General features: G+C 37.6%; 1 protein-coding gene across 1 annotated transcript in view; it reads left to right on the top strand.

Moving 5' to 3' along the window:
• LOC115217349 (dihydrolipoyllysine-residue succinyltransferase component of 2-oxoglutarate dehydrogenase complex, mitochondrial) overlaps nucleotides 1-22,500 on the top strand; it is a 174,918-nt gene that overhangs the window by 108,154 nt on the left and 44,264 nt on the right. Inside the window, exon 3 of the mRNA XM_029787014.2 lies at nucleotides 10,124-10,154. Within this exon, the coding sequence (XP_029642874.1) occupies nucleotides 10,124-10,154 (31 nt within the window). The remainder of the gene's footprint in view (nucleotides 1-10,123; nucleotides 10,155-22,500) is intronic.

The raw sequence follows: 22,500 nt of genomic DNA, 5'->3' as shown, positions 1-22,500 counted from the left end.
ATTTTTCGTTGAACAAATCAACCCTAGGTCTTATTTTTTTGAAGCCTTGTATTTATTGTATCTGTCTCTTCTGCTGAACTGCAAAGTTACTGGGGTGAAACGCACCAACACTGGTTGTCAAGTGACGGTGAGGGACAAACACAGAGACATATGCATATATATATATGATGGGCTTCTTTCAGTGTCCTTCTAGTAAATGTACTCACAAGTCTTTGGTTGGACTACAGTAGAAGGCACTTGCTGAAGGTGCATGTAGTGGGACTGAACCTGGAACCATGTGGTTGGAAAGCAAGCATCTTACCACACACATGCCTGCACATTAAGAATTTAGGAACTTTAGAGAGAATGAGGTTGCCAAGTAATTTGCAAGACTTAGAAGAATATAGAGTGGAAAGGGGAGAAAGCAGTTTACTTTATACCAGATGCTAAAAGGCTCAGGTGGGACAGAAGGACAATGACAGGTGTCTTGTCATAGAGGAGATTATATAGCTGCCCTACTCCTCTGTATGATATACAGAGCTGAGTGAAAGTATTTGAGGGGATAATAAGAACGTAGTGATGGGAGTGAGTGCAAGGGGATAATGAAGAACTTGTCTTTTGTGTTGAATATTAAATAAATGCATAAAGGAAAATAATGGAGAACCTTGCAGCCTTAAACAACCAAGAGAGATGGAAACAAAAATTCAGTCACTGTGAAAGAGGAGGAAAGGAACAAACCTAGATGAGAATGAGGGAAGGAAGCAGGTGGAAGGTAGAAATATTTTGTGAGGAAGACAGAGGGTCAGGGGATAGTAGCAGGTAAGTGAAGGTAGAGAGATTTGGGCTGAAAAAGAAGAGGAAGGAAATTGAGAAATTGGGCGAATCTGGTGGAAGAGCAAGAGAGAGAGAGAGAGAGAGAGAGAGAGAGAGAGAGAAGGACTTCAGCTGAAAGAAAACAGTGAGTGTTATGTATGTATGTATGTAGGTATATATGTTGTTATATGTGTGTGTGTATGTGTATGTATAAATGTGTGTTTATGTATGTAGGTATGTGTCGTATATGTGTTGTGAGTGTGTATATATATATATGTGTGTGTGTGTGTATATTATATATATATATATATACATACACGTGTGTATATGCATCTGTGTGTGTGTGTGTATATATATTATATATATATATATATATTATATATGTACACACACACACACACATTTACCAATAAAAGTATTGTAGACACACTCTTGATATAGTTGTTTTTGGCGGGTTTTTGTCTGTTTTTTTTTTGTCTTTTTATACCATTTTTGAGAAGAGGTCTGTCTTTGTTTCTGTTGAGAATTTGCTTCTTTTCCGTCCCACTACCACCACCATCTCTCTTCTCTCCTTCTCTTGAAGAAGAAATCAGCATCAGCAACAAAGAAAATCTTATTTGATTGTTGCCATGGTTACACAGACAAAACAAAAATCTGCATGAAAGGCAGTCATCGGTATGTGGATGTTTCCGGTGTAGTTTGGGGCAGTTAAATATGGACATGTGTGGGGTGAAGTGAGGTGGGTGGGAGGGCTATCGGTGCTAGTGGTTTGAAGATTTTTCTAAGGTGCCTTTTACCAATTTCTAATAGAAATAGTTTCTATATTGTTGTTGTTCTTTTTCTTCTTTGTTAATTGTCCACAACTAAAAAGTTTAGTCTATCTCTGTCTCTATACTATCATCAATTGGTTCTATTAGATTATCTCTCTCTCTCTCTCTCTCATGATCGATCTCTAAATACATAAATGTATGTGTGCAGGTGTGGCTGTGTGGTTAAGAAGTTTGCTTCCCAACCACAGAGTCCTGGGTTCAGTCCCACTACATGGCACCTTGAGCAAGTGTCTTCTATAATAGCCTCAGGCTGACCAAAGCCTTGTAAGTGGATTTGGTAGACAGAAACTGAAAGAAGCCCAATGTGTGTATGTTGTCCCCCACCACTGGTTGACAACTGGTGTTGGTGTGCTTATGTCACCTGTAACTTAGTGGTTCAGCAAAAGAGACTGGTAAAATAAGTACCCTTTTGACTAGAAATTCTTCAAGGTGGTGCCCCAGCAAGGCCACAATCTAGTGACTGAAACAAGTAAAAGATATAAAATAAAAAATGTGCAGCTGTAGCTGTGCGGTTAAGTAGTTTGCTTCCTAGCCACGTGGTTTTGTGTTCAGTCCCATTGTGTGGCACCTTGGGTAAGATTCTTCTACTATAGACTCGAAGTAGCCAAAGCCTTGTGAATGAACTTGGTAGAGAAAAATTTTGTGTATATAATAACTGAAAATTTCTACATCTTTATGTGTTCAAAAAAAAAAAATCAAATATGAAATATTTTGTGCACCTTCTTTACTCTTTGCTCCTCTGTGACAGCTGACCACCAAGGACAAACCACGTATGTGTATTCTTCTGACATCACATAATGGTTGTGAATGTCATTGTCATACAAGCAATGTCGTTTGTTTCCAGTCTTCCATGAAAACAGGTGAGGGTTGGTGACAGGAACAGCATCCAGCCATTGAAAATATACCTCATTGAATTTTTATCTGACACAGGCAAGCATGGAAAAGTAGACATTAAAACAATGATGATGATATGTATATATTTTATAATATATACAGGGTGTCCCAGAATTAACTATTTCAATGAAATCAGAGAATTTTTTTAAAAACTCACTTTTATTTATGTTTATCATGTTTAATTTGTGTTAAAAGTATATAAATTTTTTATTTTGTTTATAATTTTATAATTTTTATAATAATTTTATTTTCACTCCTGTCAAATCCTGCTTGTCTGTCCACAATAGCTTTTTTTTTATTATTATTTATTTGTATTTTTTCAATTTGGCTGCAATTATTTTCTCTACCTCTCTCCTCTGGGTGGATCAATAGTTTAGCTGAACTTAGAGAACACATTCAATTAGAAGTGCAGGAGATAACTCCTGAAATGCTTCAAAATGTATTTAACCCTTTAGCATTTAAACCGGCCATATCCGGCCAAAAGTATTCTGCCTGTTTTATGTTCAAACTGGCCAGATCTGGTCACTCACACCAACCCTACAATATCGTTTTAAAAATTAACAGCTACCTCATTAAAATCTCATAGCTACAAGATAATGCATGATTAGCTCAAATCAATGTAGATGAAAAAGCATTAATTTTGGCAGAATAATGCGAACACTAAAGGGTTAAAGATAGATTTGAAATTTTTAGGGAAACAGAGCACATGTTGAAAATTTTCAGTAAAGTTTTGACATGAAATTTATAAACTTATTTGTTTTGGTATCATAATTAAGTAATGAACTTGAAATTCTGTCGTCGTCATCATCATCATCATCATTTAATATCCATTGTCCATGTTGGCATGGGTTGGACAGTGTGACCAGGGCTGGCAAGCTGGAAGCCTGCACTAGACTCCAGTCTGATTTGGCATGGTTTCTATGGCTGGATGTCCTTCCTAATGCCAACCACTCCAAGAGTATAATGGGTGCTTTTACGTGCCTCCAGCATGGGTGCCATTTGCGTGACACCAGTATCTGCCACAACTACAATTTTACTTGGCTTGATGGGTCTTCTCAAGCACAGCATAATGCCAAAGGTCCCAGTCATTCATCATTGCCTCCATGAGGTCCAACACTCAAAGGGTGCTTTTCACATGCCACCAGCATTGGCCACCTTGCCTCCACGAGACCCAACACTCAGAAGGTGCTTTTTAACATGCTACTGGCGTGAGTGCTCGTTACACAACACCAGCATCAGCCACGACTATGATTTCACTTGGCTTGATGGGTTTTCTCAAGCACAGCATATCACTAAATGTCTCAGTCACCAGTCATTGATTCCGTGAGGCCCAAAGTTCAAAGATCATGTTTCACCACCTGTCAATTTTTTTTCTTCTTAATTTGCCAAATTTCATTGAAATAGCTAGTTAATTCTGAGGCACCCTGTATGTATATATATGTATGTGTGTGTGTGTTTGTGTATCTATGTATGTACGTACTGAACCCATGTAGACATGGAAAGTACACCCTAAATGAGACAATGGTTTGATGTTAATATTATATGTGATATTTGTTGCTAGAAACACAAGAACAATGTGTTGAGGAATGATACATTGAGGTTTGCATTGTTACTATGACCCTATATTGAGTGTTAATTCAGTTTCATTCATTGATATTTGATATATCAATACCCAGGATTCAAATAACCGTATGATGTATGTTCACATTTCTCACATTCATTGAGTTATTTGCTAAATCCATTTATTCAATGAAATATTAGTTATTTTGTAACATACCACTGCATACACACAGGCAGCATACAGTTAGTCCTTCACACTATAGGGAGAAATCCTTTGTTGCCAGCAAAGGTAACAGCTCCCTGATCTCTTCCACCCCATTCTTCCTGTGGCTACTATACTGGTGGAACTTTCACCCCCACCATCACCACTGCTAATTAGGTCACCTAGGTAAAAAACAAAAAAGCTATCAGTTACATCTAAGGAGTCTTTTGGCTATTTAAGATACTATTTACTATATGCTCTTTATGCTTATTACCCTTGTGCATCTGCTACATTGAAGTCTACCTTCCCCTTTAGCTAGCATTTCATGCATTAATAGAATTCACTGAATTTCTACCTACTCTGGATATCAGGCACAAATGTTCCTTTGGTGAGACTACAGTATTGTCTACTTTTGTACTTAGGTCTCTGCTCAGTTTAGTTTGAGGCTTCTCAATTCCCAGTTTTCACCTCTGAGATTGGAATTCCATCTCTAAATCTTCCACAGATTCAACTACAAAGATTAGGTCCTCACCAAACAGAAGCTCTCCTGGAACTTGAACAGCTGGTCTTAAACTACCGTCATGGCCTGTAGGACTGTATTGAAAAGAAAGTTGTTGAGGACTGAGTACTGATTGATCCATTCCTAGATATTATCATTAATTTGTCACTAAACTCACTACTGACTCTCTCACCTTGCTGACATAGTGTGTATGGCTCACACAATTCATTCAGCAATTTCTAGCTTCTCTTGGTGACAACCAAATTACTGAGCATGGGACTTTGATAAAAGGTCTTCCTCAGTTCAACAAATACTAAGTAAGGTGGCTTAGTCTTACCTAGGTATTTCTCCTTTACTTGTCCCTCTAGTGAGATAGCATCAGTAGTCATTCTTTTGAGTGCAAATACAAACTACATTTCATCTAGGTTCTCTTCCTAATCTGTTCAGTTACGACTCTTTCTAATAACTTACAGAACCTGGTCCAGTAATTTGATGCTTCTGCAATTGCCTGTCTCGAGTGCATGACTTTTGCCCATGTAACAGTTGATGATAGTTCAGCTACACCAATTGTTGGGTGTGGTACCTTCCCATGTAACCTGATTGACAATATAGGTGACAATACACACACACAGCTATGTGGCCAAAGAAGTCTCTATGCCGTTGTTTAACCTACTCAGAATAGCTACTGACTCTCACTTAAACTGCTCTCATGTAGAATCAGAACAGGCAACTACTTTCCTTTACAGATGTAGGCAAAGTACTCTCGACCTCATAGAAGTTTCCACACATTCAAACCGAACCGAAGGCTACATGGTTGGGAAGTAAACCACTCAACCACATGGTTTTGCCTTAAATGTTCAACTTCTTGGAATTTACTTTTCTCAACCAGAGTGGAGAGATGAGAGGAATATTCATCTATGATAATAAAAACAAAAATGCTTTTTTTTTATGTTTGTTTCATTTATTTACTGTTGTTGTTGTTGTTGTTATTTCATGGTATAAAGCTTCGTAATAGTTGTATTTGTTTTTACATTTTTTTTTGTGGGGACACGCTATGTGTGTGTGTATGTGTATTTATGATTTGTTTATATTCTAAAATACCATATTGCTATTTATATTATTTATGTGTGCAGTATTGCCACAGACACTCGTGTGTGTGTGTATAATTTTATTGTATATAATATAAAACAAATTTGAATTAAAACAAAATAATAAAGCAAAAGAAATGGAAAGAGCGGGAGAGAGAGAGAGAAAGAAGAGGAAGGAAGAAAAGAAGGAAGGAAGTCATTGCTTATGTATCTTCATCTCATCAGTTTGACTTCCAGCCAAGCGTGGTGTAATGCAGCCGTGAAGTCGGAGATGGTGGCGACACTGGCGGTGATGGGGATGGGGGGGGGGGTTCCTATGTTGCTAACGAGTTGCCATCTTCAGACACCGTGTGACTTTGCTTCTTAATGAAAGAAACATTTTATAGGCTCTTTTACTCTCTGTTTCTATCCACATTGAAACTTTATCATCATCGTTATTATTATTATTATTATTATTATTATTTGTTATTTACCCTTCCTCACCCTCTCCACTTCCCCCAGCGCTATAACCATTTCGTTCCAAAGTGTCGGTTGGAGGATGTGGGAGGAAGGAGGAGGTGGAAGAGAACAGAGTATAAAACTTTATTCATTGTATTATTATTATTATCATTATTATTATTGTTATTATTATCATTATTATTATTATTATTATTATTATTACTACTATTGTCGTTTCAGTTTTTATATTTCTTGATTTATTTAGATATAGTGTGGGTAGGGAAGGGTGAGATATTTCTAGCTTTTTTTTTTTGTTTGGTGGGGATTTTTTTTTTGGTATGTGTTGTCTTGTGTGTTTTTTGGTGGTGAGGTATTTTTTTTTTAAATATATTTTTTTTATGTCCATGAAAGAAAAATTCAAAAATTAAGAAGCGGAGAAGTGATGTGGACAGGAAGAAGGAAAATCATTTTAGAATGGGTGTTTCTTTTACAAACAAGTCTGTGATGTGTGTTAATTTGGTGTTTCCTTGTGGTGTGTGTTTGTGTTTTGTTTATGTATGTATGTATATATATATATATATATATATATATTTGTATGTATGCGTATAAATATGTGTGTTTGTGTGTGTATGTATAATATATATATATATATTGGAGTCTTGGAATATTTGCATGGACTTACTGAGTTTAGGAAGTGGTCTTACTTGGTTATGAGTTGACTTTCACCTTGTAAGTGTGTATACATGTATGTGTGTGTGTTTATTATTAAGGTGAAAGCGACTGATAGGTGAGATAGCAGGCATAAAAAAAAACAAACAACAAACATGGGGAAAAAGGGGATATATATATTATAAAATAGGTAGGTGTTTTTTTAATATTTTTTTAATTTTTCAACTCCCGGGATGCTTAAAGAAAAGTCCAGTAAGAGAATTAAATGTTACTGTAAAGAATGTCACATCTCATTGAATCCAAGGGCCCAGTCTTCAGTGATTCAACTGTGCTGCTATTTTTTTTTTCTCTCCTTGTTTTTTCTGAGTCCCTTTCTGTAGAAGAGTGTAGGCTCGAAATGTAGAAGACTTTTTCTATTCCTGAGCATTATACTAATACATGTGTTTGTTTTGTACACCACCTGTCTTCATCTTTTGTTTTTTTCGTAAACTCTCCCAATAATAATGATAACAATGTTGTTGTTTTTGACAACAACGGCGGTCACCATCATCATCATCTAACATTCGTTTTCCATGCTGGCATAGGTTGGACAGTTTGATAGGAGTTGGTCAGCTGAAGAGCTGCCTGGGCTCCCTGTCTATTTTGGCGTGGCTTTTTACAGCTGAATGTAGTGATGAGAACGTGGTAAACAGTGATGAGAACGTCGTAAGCAGTGATGTGAACGTGGTAAGGAGTGATGAGAACATAGTTTCTAATAGATGCACAGTTTTTAACCCTTTGGCATTCAGATTACTTTGTCAGCTGTAATGCTTATATACTCACAAGGTTTTAATTAAGCAGACACTGTCCTGTAGCTTCAGGTGTTCGATGGTGTGATTATTTTTTTTGGAAAGACATTGTAGGAGTAGATGTGAGAGGCTAGATAAGTTTTGTTTTTTTTTTTTAAAAAAAAGGGCTCGTATGATTCTTTTGCAATATATTTACTTCAGTTTCAACATTCTTTCTCTTTTTCTGTCTGCTCTCTTTCTCTCTCTCTTTCTCTCTCTCTCTCTCTCCTCTCTCTCTCTTTATATCTTTCGGTCTGTCTGTGTCTTCCTCTATCTTTCTCTCTCTATTTTTCTGTCTTTCTCTATCCCTTTCTCTCTCTCTTTGTCTCTGTATCTCTGTCTGTGTCATTCTCTATCACTCTCTCTATCTCTGTGCCTCTCTCTCTGCCAGTCTCTAACTTTCTAACTGTCTGTCTTTCTCTATTCCTCTCTCTGTCTTTATGATGTCTATTTATCAGTCTTATCTGTCTCTCTGTTTTTGTGTGCCTCTCTCTCACCCTCTTTTTGTCTCTGTATCTCTGTCTCTCTTTTTCTCTTTGTCTGTGTTTTTCTCTATCCTTCTTTGTGTCTCAATTTTTCTCTCTCTCTCTCTTTCATATAATTTCTGGTTCATTACTAATTCTATAACACTGGTCAATACATATTTTCTGGCGCAAGGTTTGTCAATGGTTTTTTGCTAATTTTGGGTGAGGCATCAGATTTTGTCAATCACATCAGATTTTTGAGATATAAAATATTTTAGTTTTGCTAGAAACAGCTATTTAATGCTCATAAAGGAAAAATTAAACATACGTAAATGCAATTTTTAATAGACAATATATCTTTCTTCTTTTAATCTAATAAACCAAAATACAAAGTTGTGTGAGTAAATGCACATTAGCATGTAAGAATTATACTTGGTGATAACAAAGAATGAATACAAAATTTCTGTTCATTGTAGTCGTTCATTCTGATCATCTAATTACTGCAAGAACTTCCTCTTCTTTGATGATCTCGTGAGCACAGCTTCTGGAATGTCTCTCATCAAACTCCAGTAGTAATCTGCAATCATGTTTAAATCCCATCAGCCTTGGTAGTGTTCTTCCATTAGTTTTACATCTTGATGAAAGTGTTCACTTTGTTTGTCGCTAGCATCACCCAGGTTCTCAGTAAACTCATCCAAGTGACTGTGTGAGTAGTGCAATTTAATGCTCATTCTACACCCAAGCACTTGAAAACTCAAGAGCAGCTCCTCCGCAATCTCTTAATAGTTTTCAGCTTTCCTGTTCCCAAGGGAATTCTGCACCACATCAGAGAAGGCATTCCAAGATCTAGTCTCTGCCGCACTCATTGTTTTAAGAAAATGTGCATCCTTGAGGAGTATTCTTATGTGAGGTCCATCAAATATTCCTGCCTTCTTCTTCTTCTTCTTGTCACTGAGACTTGGAAAGCTTGTATATATATATATATATATATATATATATATATATCTGAAGCAGTCTCCACTGTGATCAAGAGATTTGATGAATTGCTTCATCACACCAATTTTCAACACAGGTTTTGCAAACTTTTTGGGAAGCCCAGGTTTTGTCCTGGTCCCCGAGTGTCACTTTAAAGTAAGCAAGATACACCTTGATAAAGTTATTAATGTTGCATCTTTGTGCCTGTGTAGTGAAGTTTCCACAGATGTAACAGAAGATATCAAGGTCATTACAGCATACCCTTTTTTATGTTATATCCATAATTAGATCACAGTGGTTCAGTTCACACCTGAAAAGAAGAGGAAGGGTTTTAAAGCAAAACTCAGCTTAACCCTTTTGTTACTGTATTTATTTTGAGATACTCTGTGTTTCTTTCAATTACTTAAATATAATAAAGAATTTAGTAAAATAACGTAGTTATTAAGCAAATGTTAGGAACATAAATTGTGACTAAGGTTTGGTGGAAGATTTTAATTCAAAACTTATGAAAACAAGACATTTGTACTCAGCTGGGTTGGTAATGAAAGGGTTAAACATATTCAACATTAGCATGACAGTCCAGCCAAAATTCTTGCAAATAGTGGTGTAAAGTTAACTTTTGGAATTCTCCAGGTAAATAAAGGTATATACCAATGAGAGAAAGATGTCATGTGATAGAGCAAATCTGAGGTCAGTTTTGAAATTAGCTCCCAAAAATTAGTCTAAAACAGCTCTAAGATTTTATAACAGAAAATAAAAGTTTTGTTTTGTTAAGCAGTGTAATTGGTGTTTTTCTTCTTACTGTTTTTTTTTACTATTCTATAATTCTATAATTATTATGTATTATTATAATTCTATAATTATTATGTATTTTTACTCTTTCAGGAGTTCTCCGCTCAAGAAGCTTACCTTCCTTGTGAGTACAATATTATATACACTCTTCTTTTGCAGTCAATGTTTATTTCTTATATAGCCACAACTATGATTAAGACACCACATCCCCTAACACTACCAGTCTAAATGTCTCTTAAAATGTTCCCTTCAATCTCACAAGAACCGTTTTCTGTTGGCATGGCTGAGTGGTTTGGGGTTAAGAAGTTTTGCATTCAGTCCCACTGCATGGTACCCTGGGCAAGTGTCTTCTTTTTATAGCTTGTGAGTGTGAGAGTGTTTCTGTCTGAGAATATTTCTGTCCTGGCATTGTGTGATTGTTGTAAGTGAATGCCATTCATTTCCAATATTCTATTCTATGAAAACATATCTGGCTTTAAGGAAATATTATGTTGCTTTGAAACAGGTAAGGGTTGGCAAAAAGAAGGGCATCCTGTCATTGAAACCCTGCCTCAATAAACTCTGTCTGGCTCATGCAAGCATGGAAAAGGGAACGTTAAATTGAGGATGAATCAATGGATGAGAGACTACACTTTCCCTGAATAAAATACCAGGTTATTTTTGTTTATCTATTTATTTATTTATTTGGTTAATCTCCCTGGTGAGCATGGAGAAAGGAGCCGTTCTTCTAATCTTTGCAGGCTCTTAGACTAGTAAGCTTGGTGTTGTAGGTCAACACTTGGTGGAATGAAACGAACAAGGGAAAGATTCCCGAGGGGTCAATGTCCTTGGAAGGAAGTGTTGGAGTGGAAGTTGGATCTGAGTGAGTCAGAAGTGATTGAATGGTGGAGATAGAACAGCCAGTTCCATAGAACAGAAGCCATTATAGTTGTGTGGTGCATGTCTCAGTGATTGTACTTTTGGTTACCATTACTTTTCTTGGAATACACTACCTTTGTTTCAATACATGAAGAATTTAGTAAAATACCTTTCTCCTTATTAAGCTGGTGTTTGGAACAGAGTTTAGTATGAAATTGTGATGGGTGATTTTAATTTAGATCACTTTAAAGGTTTTGGACAGCCCAGGGCTATGGTAGAAGTGCCATTCAGTGGGACTGAACCCAAAATGTGGTTGGGAAGTAAACTTCTTACCACACAGTGTGTATGTATGTGTGTGTGTGTAGTCCAACCCGTGCTAGCGTGGAAAACGGACATTAAACAATGATGATGATGATCAAGATTAATCAGCCGAAATTGTGAGGATGATCCGGTTCTTGACTGAAGATTAGAGGCTTTGAATGACCCGTCCGTTTTTTGTATCATCTATTTGAATGTTTTACGTTCTTGTCCCATTTTGTATTTTTATATATATTTTTTATACATATATTATAGATAGATAGATAGATAAAACTTACTTGGAAAAGGATACATGGCATTCAATCATATAATAATATAAATAATATATATATATATATGCATATATACATATGTATATGTACGTACTTACATGTATACGTATATACATATGCATATGTGGGCACAGGATGTCACAAAACGTAAACAACAAAAAATGCGAAGTACAGGGACATGGGATATGAACTTTTTTTGTGAACAGCGAAAGAAACAAATGGAAAACAAGACAAACAACACAAAGAACGACCCTTCATCAGTTGTCAACTGTTTTTCTAATCTGTATTTCGAGCAATTCATGACAAGATATGCCTTCAATAAAACAGTTGCTCCTGCAAAGCAAATTAAATAAAATTTGGGATTTTGCTGGTGGTCGAAATTGGTGACATATACAGGACAGTAAAAACAAACAGGAAGGGCTGCTAAGCCTAAAAGGGGTTGTGGTGGCGAACGTGAGGAAACAAGCTTGGACAGGATACAGACAAGAATATGTCTTCCTTGTCCAGCTGCAGCAGGAAGAAAGAATGAAACGCAAGTTAGGAGAAGAAAGAAAAATGGTCAATTGTCGTGTGGGAGCCACGTGAGCAAAGGAGGAAGAGTGGGGGAGAGAGAGTGACAGACAGAGAACTGTGAAGGGTGGAGGAAAAGATTTGGAGATAGGATAAGAGAGAAAAAAGAAAGGGAGAAGGGAAGGTAAAAGACTAAGAGAAAGGAAGAGAAAACGAAAGAGTAAAAGGATAGAATAGTGGGAGAAGAGGAGGTAAAAGAATAAGAGGAAGGAAAAGAAAAAAAACGCTAGAGTAAAGGGATAGAATAATGGGAGAAAAGGGGGTAAAAGAATAAGAGAAAGGAAGGGAGAAAAACGAAAGAATAAAAGGATAGAATAGTGGGAGAAAAGGAGGTAAAAGAGAAAGGAAGAGAAAACGAAAGAGTAAAAGGATAGAATAGTGGGAGAAGAGGAGGTAAAAGAATAAGAGGAAGGAAAAGAAAAAAAACGCTAGAGTAAAGGGATAGAATAATGGGAGAAAAGGGGGTAAAAGAATAAGAGAAAGGAAGGGAGAAAAACGAAAGAATAAAAGGATAGAATAGTGGGAGAAAAGGAGGTAAAAGAGAAAGGAAGAGAGAAAAAACAAAAGAGTAATAAGAAGAATAGAGAGTCGCATCAGAATTAAGATAAAACTTACTTGGAATAGGATGCATGGCATTCAATCATATAATAATATAAATAATATACGTATGTATGTATATATTAGTGTATGAATATATGTTCATGTGTTTACATGCATCAGTTTATGTATATGTGTGTGTGTTCTGTTTGTGGCTGCAACAGAGATGCATTTCCCTTTTGCTGCACTTGGAGTCTTGTTCCTCTATTAACTTTGGTAAGGCCCCAATTTCTTGTTGTTTGTGTCTACCAATAACACCAATGTAGGTGAGTGGTTTTTGTCCTTTATTAGGCTGCAGCGGTCTCCAAATTATAATAGCTAGTATGTCCTGGTGTTCAGCACAATAACAGTTGCCAGCAAACCTTATCCTGCAGTGAGCAACAATAGTAGAGATGGGTGGATTGTGTCCATAAATTTCCTTTTTTGATAAGTACTCAAAACATTTATAAGAGAAATATATCAGTACTTGTTGATTCAAGTCACTTGAAGTCATTTCTTGATTTCCTTTTTTTTTTTTTTTTTGGTGCAATAAATTGTTTTTTTTTACCTGTGCACTTCTGGTTCTTGTGGTCTAAAACAAAAACCTACCTTTGTCACAATATGTATGTGTGTTTATATGAGGGGATACTGAAAAGTTCCTGGCTTTGGGTGAAGGAAAATACAGCAGGACCAGCTAATTATGATTTTATTCAACATATTTCCCTCTCAGATTCACACACTTACTGCAGCGGCTCTTCAGGTTTTCTAAGCCCTATAAAAGAACTCAAAACGTTGGGCCTCTAACCAGGCCTTTTGTGATGCCCTTAAAGCCAGGAATTCTTCAGCACCATCTTATATAGTTGTGTCTGTTTTATTTCAAGTTTGTTTTTCTACTCTAGCATGGTTTAGGAGGTAATTGAAGTAGGATTTTTTACACCTAGATGCTCTTGTTGTCACCAACCCTTTTCCCTATTTTTCAAGTAAATGTATTTTTTTCTTAATTTGAAAAGGCAAAGTTAGCAGAAATGGGCATGGAGAATACCAACAAACAACTGGTTGCAGTCCTGCCACAAAATAGCAATGTCCCCATTTGTGGCCATAGCTCTGCAGAGGGTCATAAATATTAACACAGACATGGAGACCCCTTTTGGTCATGAATGACCATGGGATTGCACCTAGAAAGTTACCCTCCAAGGCACAAGTCCAAGCAAGGTTGTTTATGGAAGACTGACAGTCGCCCATGCATATCAGCCTCCCCTCTTCACACCACCGATGTTATCCAAGGAAAAGGCAAAGGCCACTACAGCTTGGTACCAGTGATGTTACAATTCATTTCTACCACTGAGTGAACTGGAGGAATGTGAAATACAATGTCTTGCTCAAGAACACAACATACAGCCCGATCTGGGAACCGTACTCACTACCTCATGATTTTGAGCTCGATGCTCTAACCACTGAGCCATGCGCCATCACACACACAATATGTGTATATATGTACTCAAGACTTCATTCATTTCCCATCAACTGAATTTCCTCATAAGGGCATTGAGCAATTCAGTCTGTAGTGAAAGACACATGCTCAAGGCACCATGCAGTGGTACTGAACCTGAAGTGATGTGGTTGAAAAGCAAACTTCTTAACCACACAGCCATGACTTTGCCTTAACACACACACACACACACACACACACACACACATTTATGTATGAATGAGTAAAGATATATTTGTGTATTATATTATCATTTTTAATAATTTCTTTTATTTAATTGTTTTATTTTAGTTTATCGTTTTATATTTTTATTTTTCATTTTATTTTATTTTATTTTTTTTCTTCTTCCCCTCTTCCGAGCTATTCTCTTCGTGGTTTGGTTTGAGAATAAATCACTTAGAGAAATTCAGAAATTCACAATCCGTTGCTCAAAGCTGTGTTGTTTGCAAACGAGCTAGGCAAGGCAAGAACAACAACAGCAACAAAGAAAGAGAAAAAAAAAGAAACAAACAGGGGATAATATAACCACCACCACCACCACCACTCACTGGGTGGGTGGGGCTTTGTGTTTTTTTTTGTTTTTTGTTTTTTTCCTTAATATTTTTAAGAAGTGAATTTGCTGGAGTGGATGAAAGTGGTGTGGTGCAGTGAGGTGTAAGAGGAGGAGGAGGGGAGAGAAGGAGTTGCGGTATGGTGGTGGTGGTGGTGGTGATGGTGATGGGTGTAGAGTGGCTAAGAGGGAATGGAGAAGAAGAAGATGAGGCTGTGGGTAAGGAAGAGAGATGATGGCGTTACGGAAACTGGAAGGGCTAGATGATGGAGTGAGTGCGCATGCGTGTGTGTGTGTGTGTGTCAAAGATGGAGAAAGAGTGGAAAATAAATGATAGAGATGTGATTAATAAAAATGATGTGGGGAAACGAGAGAGAGAGAGAATTATGATGCTGAGAGAAAAATGTGAGAGAGAGAAGGATGTGTATTGGTTGTGTATGCTAGCCCAGGGCCATAATATCTGGGTGGGGGTGGGGAGTGTTTGTTGTTTAATTTATTTGGTCTCAGTATATGGCTGGTATTTATTGTATGACCCATGGATGGATCAAGGCTAAGTAGATGCCTCCCATCTCCCAGTGAGAGTAAGGGTGGGATTTGAACTCTGGGTGTGAAGGAACATAGCTAAATACAAATTTTTACCATTTTGTCACCCCCACCTCCACACCTTTGATCATATTAGAAATGAGAGATGGAGGTGGTTTGATTGAGACAGGAAGATAGAGAGGAGAGAGAGAGGGAATGAAACCAGGGCAGAGTTGAAAGTAGAAACAGGAAAATTAGAGTGTGTGTGTGTGTGTGTGCGTGCAAGAAAGAAAGAGAGAGAGTGAGTGAGTGAGAGAGAGAGAGTGTATGTGTGTGTGTGTAAGAGAGAATGAGTGTGTCATACAAACAGGGGGAGCAAGAGATAGGTGCACAGAAAATGAAAGAGATGGACAGAGAGGAAAAGATAGATAGACAGACATAGAGACAAAGAGAACGTGAGAAAGTTAGAGAGAGAGAGAGAGGGTGATATAGACAGGTAAGAAGAATAAGAGATAGATGGATTCAGAGAGAAAGAGATGAACAGGAAAAGAGAAGAAAAAAAGCAAGCTAGACAATCATGAGAGAGAGCGAGGGAGAGGAGAAAGCAAGGGATGCTGGGATGGGAAGAGGAAATCACAAGGCCAATGCTTAAAATGGGTTTCGGAATGTTGTTCTGCCTTGTCTGGCACAGCTGATCTGAGAGTCAGCTTCTGGAGCGGAGGAGCGAGTGAAAAACAGATGAAGTGAGGAGAGAAAGGGAGAGAGAGATTGACAGTGATGGATGCCTAGACAGAGCTGTGTGTTGTGACCATAGAACCAAAAAGGAAAAAAAAGAAAATAAAACGGTGGCAGTGGGAGGTGGTGGGGTGGTGGTGGTGGTGGTTGCGGTGGTGAGCAGGGTGGTGGGGGACAGGATATATAGAGAAATAGCAAAACACACACACACACACACACACACACAAGAACTAATATCATAGTAACACTATTGAACATTTAGAAATCAATGGATTATTTTAACTCCTGTTTTCAGTGTGTGTGTGTTTCATGGTTGTTTACCATTTTCTTTCTCAGTTCTTATTTCCTCTTTCTCACTTTCTCTTCTCTGTGCGTATATATATATATATGCATATGTATGTATATATATATGTATATATCTATATCTATATATGTATATATCGATCAACATCAATGGAAATTGCAGCTGTGATACCAGTGCCAGTGGTACGTAAGAAAACCATCCAAACGCGGCTGTTGCCAGCGCCGCCCCGACTGGCCTCGTGCCGGTGGAACATAAAAAGCACCATCCGATCGTGGCCATTGCCAGCCTCGCCTGGCCCCCGTGCTGGTGGCACGTAAAAAGCACCATCCGATCGTGGCCGTTTGCCAGCCTCATCTGGCACCTGTGCCGGTGGCATGTAAAAGCACCCACTACACTCACGGAGTGGTTGGCGTTAGGAAGAGCATCCAGTCATAGAAACATTGCCAGATCAGACTGGGCCTGGTGCAGCTTTCTGGCTTCCCAGACCCCAGTTGAACCATCCAACCCATGCTAGCATGGAAAGTGGACGCTAAACGATGATGATGATGACATACACCACAAATATGTTTTCCTCTCGGACTGTGCTTTCTGCACATTTTGATCAATTACCCCCTTTGAGTTAACACAGGATCTCCTAACGACAATGTAAACTTCATGCAATCAAGATATCCTTGGCATGAAGAGTATCTTGTGGTCTACTCCTCATTTGGATAATTACTATCTCTGAGGTTCTGCTTGCTATTGTACATATGTTTACTCCATTCCCTAATTTTTGAATATACATATATATATATATATATATAAACTCATGGAGTGGCGTACTCCATTCCCTAATTTTTGTATATATATATATATATATATATATATATATATACTACACTCACGGAGTGGTTGGCGTTAGGAAGGGCATCAAGCTGTAGAAACACTGCCAGATCAGACTGGAGCCTGGTGCAGCCTCCTAGCTTCCCAGACCCCGGTCGAACCGTCCAACCCATGCTAGCATGGAAAACAGACATTAAACGATGATGATGATGATGATATATATATATACACACACACTCACACATATATTATTGTTATGATCCTTGCATGGGGCAGGTGAGATTCATTGATGCAGATTTTCTGTGACTGGATGCTCTTCCTGTTGCCAACCCTCACCTGTTTTTAAGCAAGGCAGTATTTCTCTCTAGTGCTTTGAAATGCAATCAGCACAATTGTTGAGTTTGTTTACACTGAAGATTGTAAACAAATGTTGCCACTTGGTGATGCTTGTTTACAACTATCACATGATGTAAAGACAAGGAAACACACACACACACACACACACACACACCTACATTAAGGTATGGCTGTGTGGTTAAGAAGTTTGTTTCTCAGCCACATAGTTTCAGGTTCAGTCCTACTGCATGACACCTTCATTGAGTGTCTTCTGCTGTAGCTCCCTGGCCATCCAACGCCTTGAGAGTGGAATTGGTTGACAGAAACTGAAAGAAGCCTATCGTATATGTACTTGAGTGTGAGTGTCGGTGTGTCAGTGTCCCTTTGTCTTGACATTACATGATGGATGTAATCAAGAGTCACTGTCATACCAGTGGTATACCAGTGGTATCCATCATTTCTAATCTTCCATGAAAATAGGACTGACCTTGGGATAATATTACCTTGCTTGAATACATGTGATGGTTGGTAACAGGAAAGGCATCCAGCTGCAGAATATCTGCCTTGGACAAATTTTACCTGACTTTGCAAGCATAGAAAAGTAAATGTTAAAACGATTTTATATATAGGCGCAGGAGTGGCTGTGTGGTAAGTAGCTTGCTAACCAACCACATGGTTCTGGGTTCACTCCCACTGCGTGACATCTTGGGCAAGTGTCTTCTGCTATAGCCCCGGGCCGACCAGTGCCTTGTGAGTGGATTTGGTAGACGGAAACTGAAAGAAGCCTGGCGTATATATGTATATATATATGTTTGTGTGTCTGTGTTTGTCCCCCTAGCATTGTCAACCGATGCTGTGTGTTTACGTCCCCGTCACTTAGTGGTTCGGCAAAAAAGAGACCGATAGAATAAGTACTGGGCTTACAAAGAATAAGTCCCGGGGTCAATTTGCTCGACTAAAGGCGGTGCTCCAGCATGGCCACAGTCAAATGACTGAAACAAGTAAAAGAGTAAAAGAGTAAGAGTATAGCTATATACATACGCTTACGATCATACAGAGTATCCCGAGACAATGAGTATGAAGGCAGTGTTTATTAAAATACATTCCATTTTCAAAATTTGTAGAGTCTATTGACAGAACTTAAATTTATTATGGAAACCTGTTTTCTACCCGATGACCATTCTAGGCCAAGCACTGCTAATAACAGGAAGCAGTAGAATTCACGAATATCATGAAACATTTCATTCAGTATTTGTGTGCATTCTCATTCAGTGGCTGGTTCCAATTCATCAACTGCTTACAGTGCTTGGCATGACAGATTGTCTCAGCAAGTTGAGATAAATGGTGTCTGTCACTGTAGCATCAAAAATGAATAGCCAATTCCCTTGGTGATAATCTACACTATACACTGTAACTCCTGGTAAATTAACATGATGTTTCTCTTGTAATATGTGGATTCTCAAATCCCCGATAGGTGTAATTGTGGTGGTTAACTAAGCCATTAGATTTAAATATTCCCTCATCACTCCAATCTTTGTTAGAATGTGTGCATCTGCTACACACCTTGCCAAGTACATTTTACAAAACTCCATTCCTGAGTCCAGGTCGTCTTCATTGAGAGACTATTCTTGGAATGTAAATTTTCCAATAACACTTAAAAATATGATCAACACTTGAATTTTTGCAAATTCCTATCTTATGGCTTGCTGCATGGATTCTCTTGAACTTTGGCAATAGGTTTCTCTGTCCCCTTTCTTATTTTGTTGGGCTTGCTGGTGTCCACAGTCTCCCAGAATGTTTCTTGTGGACATTCTGAATAGTTCTATCTGCTTCAGACTTTTCTGCAATTAAGCAGTGCTCCAGCATGGCCACAGTTAAAACACTAAAAGAATAATTCAAGTGTTGGTGAGTCACATACATGGATCTGTTTGAAACTCTCTCCTAAACTCTTTTTGCAGTTACAGTTGCATCGTCTAACCTCCAGTAGCACTCTAGATTAAATTTCCCTTGTTCAAAGCTCAGGCTGATTGCCTTCTTTATTTCTAACAAGTTATATCTAAAAAGAAATGAAAATTGAGCCATCAGCTGTTAAAGTGTGTATACATTTTTGGGGGACACCCTGTATATATGTGCACACTCACACACATTGGAATGTAATGCACTGCATTTTTATAAGCTTGGAAATTTTTTACTCATTGTTAAATGTAAAGAAAATGGATACACTAAAAGAGTTTTCTATTTACTTTTCTGTGGGCAGAAAAATATACAGGATCAATCTGAGTGGTTTCTTGTCTTCTTAGATTGAATGATTCCACTACCCACCCCTTTTCTGTCCATGGAAAATTAATAAGAATTGGAGTAATCATTTCCTTTTTTTATCTTACATTTCACAGGTATTTACATTTCATTAGGTATTTATTCAAAACAAAGTATACATACTTCACACTTTCAAACTATTTTAAATGCTGTATATTGTACTGTGTGTGTATGTGCATGTGTGTTGTATGTATATATATATATATATATATTATATATATATATATATATATAAGTTCAGCAAAATTTAGATTCAGATGAATATGGTACTTAAGTTAAAGGACCAATTGGTATGGTATTATCCATATAAATCAAATGGGGTGATTATAATCAAAATAAGCAACAAGGATATCCAAGGTAGTGTAGTACAATCGTTTCATGCTACTTCATTTTATTAAACAGTGTAAGTATATATATATATTGGAAGTGTGTGTATGTGTTTAATCTAAAAAAAAAAAATCCTGAGCTACTGGTAGTAATGTTGTAATTGCCTTTGTCAGTATGTCAATAGTCATCTGCCAGATTTACGTCCCCAATGACAAGTGAAATAAGAAATCTCTTACTAGAAAAATATGTGTGCTGAAGACAGGAAGGGTGTCTAACTGTAAAACAGTGCCTCAATAATATATATTTGTTTACTACCCACAAGGGGCTAAACATAGAGGGGACAAACAAGGACAGACAAAGGAATTAAGTCGATTACATCGACCCCAGTGCGAAACTGGTACTTAATTTATCGACCCCGAAAGGATGAAAGGCAAAGTCGACCTCGGCGGAATTTGAACTCAGAGCGTAACGGCAGACGAAATACGTCTACGCATTTCGCCCGGTGTGCTAACGTGTCTGCCAGCTCGCCGCCTTTGTGCCTCAATAATATATTCACCTAACCCATGATAGCATGCAAAAACAAATATAAGATCAAATGAAGAATATCTTATTTTATCTTTTTCTTTTACTTGTCTTAGTCATTGGACTGTGGCCATGCTGGGGCACTGCCTTGTAGGTTTTTTTCTTTATTTTTTTTTCTTGGTTAGATAAATCAACCCCAGTACTTCATTTTATTATAAAGTATAGTACTTATTCTACTTGTCTGTATTGCTGAACCGCTGAGTTATAGGGTTGTAAACCAGCACCTGTTGTTAAGTAGAACGGACATCCCCACCATATATATATGTGTTTGTGTGTACATAATATCTATATTTATGTGTGTGTGTATGTGTATACACCACACACACACACACACACACACAGATACACTCATAATGAGTCGGTGAAGACAAAATATGCCTAGTACAGATAACACAGAGTAGTCTTCAAATGGATAGGAACTTGTGCTCCAACCTCAAAAGTCAGCTGTAAGAATAATCTCTGTTGAGCTGTTATGGCAGTAGTAAAGTAAATAAACACAGTCGGGCTTGAGACACATACAAAATAATAGAAGAAATATGTAAAATCTCATCTCGATAGCTGTTTCAAGATGGCCATAACTTATGTAATAACCATATTCAAATGCAATATGTAAATGATGTCCTAGGTGAGTGCCCCACAACAAGTTCCAATGAAATTGTTAATGTTAGGTGTTCCTCCTCAAAAGCAAGGTGGCAAACGCATGTTTTCTAGCAATGTTTAAGAATATAAAGGTTTAGGTAAAGCTGAATGGGAGAGTGAGGAAATGGTAGGAAGTAGAGTAGTTATTCTCAGACAAGATAAAGCAGTGTAGAACAACAGAGTAGTGTGGAAAATGAGCACTGTGGTAAGGAGTTAAGGTTAGTAAGAGAAAAAGATATGGTAAGTGAAAGATAACTAAAATGATGAGAAATTATTATGACTTTACATAAGGAACAAATGTCTTGTAGAATTTACGTCTGCAAGTGAAGATTACATCAGAAAATTGATTAAGAGGTCTCATGTTTTATATATATATGTGTGTGTGTGTGTGCGCATACACAGGCTTCCATGTTGTTTCCATTACCAAATTCACTTACTCTAGTCAGCCTAAGACTACAATAGAAGACACTTGACCAAAGTGAGAAACAGCAAGACTTAACCCAAAGCCACGAGGTTGCAAAACAAGCTTCTTAACCACACTTCTACACCTGTGCCCATCTGTTCAGGTTTTGAAATATGTTTTATTTAAATGTCTCTGATAACATTTCCCATGAATCTGCAAAAGAACCTTTGAAAAACATGTAAATGTGTGTTGTACATTCATACACACATACAAGGAGTGTACAAAGAGAAAAATGGGAAATATACATAGTTTAACACAAACTTGGGTATATGCATGATGTGTTTGGTTTCTGTTTTTCATTCAGAAACAAAGATGTTTCACATAGGTGTAGAAGTGGCTGTATGGTAAGTAGCTTGCTTATGAACCACATGGTTCTGGGTTCAGTCCCACTGCGTGGAACCTTGGGCAAGTATCTTCTACTATAGCCTCGGGCTGACCAAAGCCTTGTGAGTGAATTTGGTAGACGGAAACTGAAAAGAAGCCCGTTGTATATATATATATATATATATATGTGTGTGTGTATATGTTTGTGTGTCTGTATTTGTCCCCGTAACTTAGCGGTTCGGCAAAAGAGACCAATAGAATAAGTACTGGGCTTACAAAGAATAAGTCCTGGGGTCGATTTGCTCGACTAAAAGGCGGTGCTCCATCATGGCCACAATCAAATGACTGAAGCAAGTAAGAGAGTAAAAGAGTAATATGTATATATATATTTGCAGAGTGTGTGTGTCTGCACATGCGCGCACATTCAAAATTGTCCATCTTTTGGTTCTGTGGAACATTTGGTATCA

This window comes from Octopus sinensis, linkage group LG11, assembly GCF_006345805.1.
Source record: "Octopus sinensis linkage group LG11, ASM634580v1, whole genome shotgun sequence".
Lineage (NCBI taxonomy): Eukaryota > Metazoa > Mollusca > Cephalopoda > Octopoda > Octopodidae > Octopus > Octopus sinensis.
This window is presented reverse-complemented; position numbering and strand designations above follow the sequence as displayed.